The sequence below is a fragment of the Schistocerca serialis genome, chromosome 1 (assembly GCF_023864345.2).
Source record: "Schistocerca serialis cubense isolate TAMUIC-IGC-003099 chromosome 1, iqSchSeri2.2, whole genome shotgun sequence".
NCBI lineage: Eukaryota > Metazoa > Arthropoda > Insecta > Orthoptera > Acrididae > Schistocerca > Schistocerca serialis.
This window is the reverse complement of record NC_064638.1, coordinates 262,457,521-262,463,520: the sequence shown is the minus strand read 5'-3', so window position 1 is coordinate 262,463,520 and position 6,000 is coordinate 262,457,521. Positions and strand designations below refer to the sequence as shown.

Below are 6,000 nucleotides of genomic sequence, written 5' to 3'. Positions count from 1 at the left end.
TAAGTCTGTGTTTAATTTCTATTAAGAGCGCACGCACTCCGTACGGTGAAGATGATACTTTCGTAACTTACCGGGTATTGAGTGCTCTTGGTTCAGCAGGAAATATTTTAAATAACATTTTCAGTAAGCACTATTTGTGCACGAGACTATCACTACTTACGTTAAAATACGTCAATGCCAAGGGCTATTTGCAAACGGCGGGTAATACTGTCATCTCAAGTATTGTAAGATCTCTGCAAATCAGATGTTGGGAAGTAGTTTGGATTGACGCTGCAACGTCGGAGTCTGAACAATTGCACTCGCTGCATCGCCACATAAGTTTTTCGGTTTTGTGTTTGCTGAAAAGGCGTGAAGTTTGAAAAGCGAAGATGTCAAGTGAATTAGATGAAAGGTAACCTAAACAAACTAATTTTTATATTGGTTGTTTTAGAAGTATCATTACTATGTGAAAAAAGCAAAATGAAGTTTTGTCATTTTTAAATTGCCACTGGACCCTTTATTTTAGAGTCTTGGATGAATTGGAAGCTTTGCAGGCTATACTGATGGACGAGGTAACAGTGAAAACTAATGAAAGGTAAGAGTGTGTGTATTTATTAGTTATTGATCCTCATTTCTGTTCGCTCATTTGCGTTGGCGTTCGTGACAAGTAATGAAACACATTTAACGTGATCTCTCGCTTTGTGGGTTTGTTTTGTTCTATTTCACTGCTGTGTTATTAATAAAACAATGTACAAATACATTGTTGTTTCACTTGCAATCTTTCTTGTACTGAAAAAAATAGTGCGACGTCGTAGTTTGCCTTGAAACACAGTGCCGAATGTGTAGGAAAGTCGTGTTATAGTCGATGTGTGTTTAGCAGAAAATAGAAGAGATGAGTTGATTCCATCCGTATTGAAATTCATCGGAAGGGGGCAGGGCGGCGAAATCACATCTTTTCGCACTTGTTCAGTCGTGCTGCGTATTAGTTTTCAGCCTGTTGTACTATGATATCGGCTACGTTTTAGTAATTGGGTGCAATCTGAAACATAAGGCGCCAAATATTTAAAGTATTAAGTTGCAAGGAGAGGTTAACTTTTTTTCCGATCAGCGGATAGACCTATCCATAGTTCGTAATGCACTTCATGTTAAAACAATATTAATGTTTGCAGGCACTACTGACTATAGTTGTACCATTTTTGTCATTTATACAGTTTACTCTAATTTTAACTGAATCTGACAGGATTACGGTTACTGAGCTGCAGGAGTTATGGTTAGTTTTGAGATGCAGTGGTCGTCATTCGGTAGTGATAGTTCACTTTTGCATATTCACAGGGACTTATGAACAAAGCTGAAGATAATCTATAATGCCTTGATGTTAACGTAGCACTGTGGCAGTGAGTGTAGTGAGATAATGTTCTGTATGTGATTTCTGTACATATTCATATCAATAATAAAAAAGATGTCGAAGTGTGAAGCATATTTACCTTCAACGTATTATGAACCACAATTTTACTGTCATGTTCCTCACTATTATCTGAAACTTCAACATGGACATGAAAGACGCGTAGCTAAAGTGATTAAAACTCCATTGTCATCACAATTGTCTTAATGATGTTGATAGCGAAAAATTTTGTTTGCCACTTCCTTCTATCTCGGGTTAGAATGTGATGTTGCACCTTCCTTGAAATCTTTGTTATGGTGGCAAACTGATCTGTAACGTAGCCCAAGGTCTTGGTTGGTTTGGAAGATAACATGGTTGCAAGTAGGCGAAGCCAATGAATTTGGATTTCAAATAAAGATTTGGTAATGGATTGAAATTTAACATAGCCTAACATTTATGTAACAACATATTTAACACATCTTTCATAATAAGAGCTAGAACTGTTACATATATTAGCTAACAGACAAGTCTCCGCCAAGTGTTTTATGTATGTTACGTACGCATATCATGCATAAATTATGAAGAATGTAAGGGGGGACCCACTGGGTAACTTTTATACAATCTGGCATTATGCAGAAAAGTTTTTGTGTAATAGTTTTAATTATTGTAGTGTGTTGTTTGTAAGATGAATAACAATAGTTGCCTTTCTTCGACAATAATAAGTGAATTAATGTTTCTGTTGTAACAAATCCAGAGATCCACAGACATTAAAATCATAAAACATAAGATTATGGACATGCAGTGACTGGCCCATGGCATACGTAAGTGTAAATTAACAAACATTAAAGCTATGATTAACAAAACTGAGATTAAACCATTAATAAAAGTGCAACTCGTAGCTATACTCAGATTAAAATCGCTTTGTGGTGGACACTTCAGGGAGTCAAGTGGTAGGGGCTAGGCACTGTCTCAACTGCCACAGCCTCTTTCACAGTGCATTGTGAAGGGTGACTAGCTACAGACTGCCAACACTGACTACTGCCGTTGCAATCTGTCGATCACAAAGTAATTTTAATCAGAGGATAAGAGCCAAAAACATGAAGTGACAACTGAATGGAGCTTCTGAGAGGAATAAAACAACAGCATTGCATGAAAAATAGAAGAATTCACCATGGCTTTGAATTATGGGTGTGTTACTATTTGCTTTTGTTTAAACTCTCCTCAGTTCCAGTTCATTTTCAATTCTGAGAGTTGTTTTTTTTAAAAATAGTGGGCGTACTTCATTGGAGATTTGTGAAGAAATTACTTTTAGTTTTAGGGAACTGCAGAATAATGTTAGTACTTGACAATGGATAGTAGAAGATTTTTGAAATGATAAGGGCTTATGGATAAATTGAAAATCCCTGAAAATTTAAGATATAATTTAAGCCTATCGTGTTAGATACTCCCACAAGTATAGAGAGAAGTTGCAGCATTAGAAAATTGCAGCGAAATGCAGGAAGGTCTGCAGCGAATAGGCACTTGGTGCAGGGAGTGGCAACTGACCCTTAACATAGACAAGTGTAATGTATTGCGAATACATAGAAAGAAGGATCCTTTATTGTATGATTATATGATAGCGGAACAAACACTGGTAGCAGTAACTTCTGTAAAATATCTGGGAGTGTGCGTACGGAACGATTTGAAGTGGAATGATCATATAAAATTAATTGTTGGTAAGGCGGGTGCCAGGTTGAGATTCATTGGGACAGTCCTTAGAAAATGTAGTCCATCAACAAAGGAGGTGGCTTACAAAACACTCGTTCGACCTATACTTGAGTAGGCCTATTGCTCATCTGTGTGGGATCCGTACCAGGTTGGGTTGACAGAGGAGATAGAGAAGATCCAAAGAAGAGCGGCGCTTTTCGTCACAGGGTTATATGGTAAGTGTGATAGCGTTACGGAGATGTTTAGCAAATTTGAGTGGCAGACTCTGCAAGAGAGGCACTCTACATCGCAGTGTAGGTTGCTGTCCAGGTTTCGAGAGGGTGCATTTCTGAATGAGGTATCGAATATATTGCTTCCCCCTACTTATACCCCCCCTCCCCCCTGAGGAGATCATGAATGTAAAATTAGAGAGATTTTGAGTGCGCACGCATGCTTTTAAAGTGGCAGAGAAGTTATATACTTCTAACATAATATATAGATGGCAGCTTTTTTTTGTAGGAGAGGTGAGTCAAATGAAAATAATGTGCACATGAAACTATTCATGAAAGAGAGAGAAAAAAGTATGATACAGTACTGCACTCCTCATTTACACCTTCTTTCCATATCAGTTTTTTTCCTCCCCAGAGAGACCTGTTTCATGAGCTTGAGTTTGTCATAATAAATAAGTAGACTGTAGCAGAGAAACAAAATAATGTTGAAGTAGGTAGTAAGGAAATAGAGCTGTAAAATTAATGTTTATTTCTGTTCATTGAGCTAAATTATCAATTACAGGAAAAGAGAATAGATTAACTATAGGAAAACTTGTGAATTTAGTTTCAAAAGTGTTAGGAAGTAATGAACACATACTGATATATTTCTAAATTCACCTTACGATGAGTATGGTTAAACCCATATATGTATTAGTGCCATACCAAACCTTTGTTTGTACTTGCTATTGTATAGCACTCCACCACATCTGTCCAAAAGCAACAGACAGAAGAAAAAGGTGCTCCCATACTACAGTGGAATGCGAGTTTGGGGGGGGGGGGGGGGGGGGGGGGTTGCACTTTATTTTGGAAAAGATACATACCATTCTACACCTGTCACATCCATGTCAAATATTTAAACAGTTGCTGTAACAATGCAAATTCCATCAATGCTCATGTTGTACCATTGTCTATCCACCTGAGGAGGACTTGATGTTTAGGCTCTCATTACTCTGATTTTGCATTCTCCAAATCACTTCTTTTGTTAGAGAAGTTTCATGCAGATAGTAAATTACATGCTGCACAATTTTGCAGAACTTAAGAGTGAGCCCTAAGAAATTACTATAATTTTTTTTAAACAAAATCTGTTTTTAAAATTTGTAGATGGAGCCAGTTTTACCCCCTCCTCCACTATACTGAGAGAGAAACAGTCTTGTTAGTAGTTGCTGTAATGCTAGCCTCATTAACTGTGTAGAAAATACTGTGGAGTATGTGATAAACTACTGTTTCATGCAGATAGTAAATTACATGCTGCACAATTTTGCAGAACTTAAGAGTGAGCCCTAAGAAATTACTATAATTTTTTTTAAACAAAATCTGTTTTTAAAATTTGTAGATGGAGCCAGTTTTACCCCCTCCTCCACTATACTGAGAGAGAAACAGTCTTGTTAGTAGTTGCTGTAATGCTAGCCTCATTAACTGTGTAGAAAATACTGTGGAGTATGTGATAAACTACTGCCTGATCCAGGTCGGTTAGAATCTGGGAACTTCCTTGACTACTTCAAATTTAGTTGCAGGGGATTGTGATCCATTCTGATAGGGAAATCAGTACTATGTGGAAGCCTTGTGTTATCAAGTAGCTCCATGAATGTGGTTTATGGTAGTATGTTTCAATCTTCACGTGCTCCATTCTTTTGCAGTACTTCATCAAAAATTGTGTGGCCTGTTATGCCCTGTAAAACATTTTTATTTATTTATTTTACTTTTAGCAAAAAAGTTATGGTCCTGAAAGATTGTTTTTAAATGTCATCTTGCTTGCAAAGTTCATTAACAATGTCTCGTTCATAGCAAAGTGCTCTATTCAGTGCTTACTTATTGACACAGTTAACTGCATCACATCATACTTTGTATCTCACACCCCTCCCCATGTAATTTGAGTTTTGTGATTTGATTTCCTTCTAGTAAAACTACATATCTGAATTTCAATTTTCAAAATTATGTTAGTAATGTACTTTCATCTTATATAAAGTCATTGCTTTGTTGCTTGTGCCTAATGCTGCTATATGTGTCAAGGTAACCCTGTCATTGATTCACAAACTATAAAAAATAAAAAAATATAAAAAAATCATTGAATTTATGAAATAACACTGAACGCAAATTTACGGCAATGTAGATTTCATGGCAAAATTCTTCAGTGTTCCTTTACAAAAGCTAAGGATTGTATCCACCAGCAGGGAAACAAAGCTACCAGTAATTTTTTGTTAACTATTGAAGGTGCAGCAGAATGATAGAGTGTGAGTTTTAAAAATCAAGAAATAGTGATAGGATGTGTTACAAGCACTGGCACATGCTGTCAAAAAGAGTGAATGTTACAGCAATTACTATGTATTAAGTCACAGCAGGTTTAAATTAAAATTGGAGAATGCGGAATTCTGAACTGGAAGTACAGCATATAGCGAAAAGAAACAATGAGAAATGTATTTTGTCGGTGATAAAATTCAACAATTTTATACAGAAGAGAGAGTGCATAACATGTGTGACATACAAAAAACAAAACAATAGACATTCGTAGATTGAAATGTTTGTCCTAATTTAGTGCAAATTGGTAATGATTTTAGAAGCTTATTTTTGCATTCGTAGCGATTGTAGGAAATATTGTTCCATCTATAAGTATACAGAATAAGCACTAGCAAGTCATGCAATATAAATTGTACTGCATTAAATTTTACTGTACAGCAGATATAGAAA

At 36.3% G+C, this 6,000-nt stretch overlaps 1 protein-coding gene across 1 annotated transcript in view; it reads left to right on the top strand.

Moving 5' to 3' along the window:
* The first annotated feature begins 247 nt into the window (after positions 1–247).
* Positions 248–6,000, top strand: part of LOC126467381 (E3 ubiquitin-protein ligase RNF25) — a 50,663-nt gene continuing 44,910 nt past the window's right edge. Inside the window, exons 1-2 of the mRNA XM_050096458.1 lie at positions 248–391; positions 506–574. Of these exons, the coding sequence (XP_049952415.1) occupies positions 369–391; positions 506–574 (92 nt within the window). The 5' untranslated portion in view covers positions 248–368. The remainder of the gene's footprint in view (positions 392–505; positions 575–6,000) is intronic.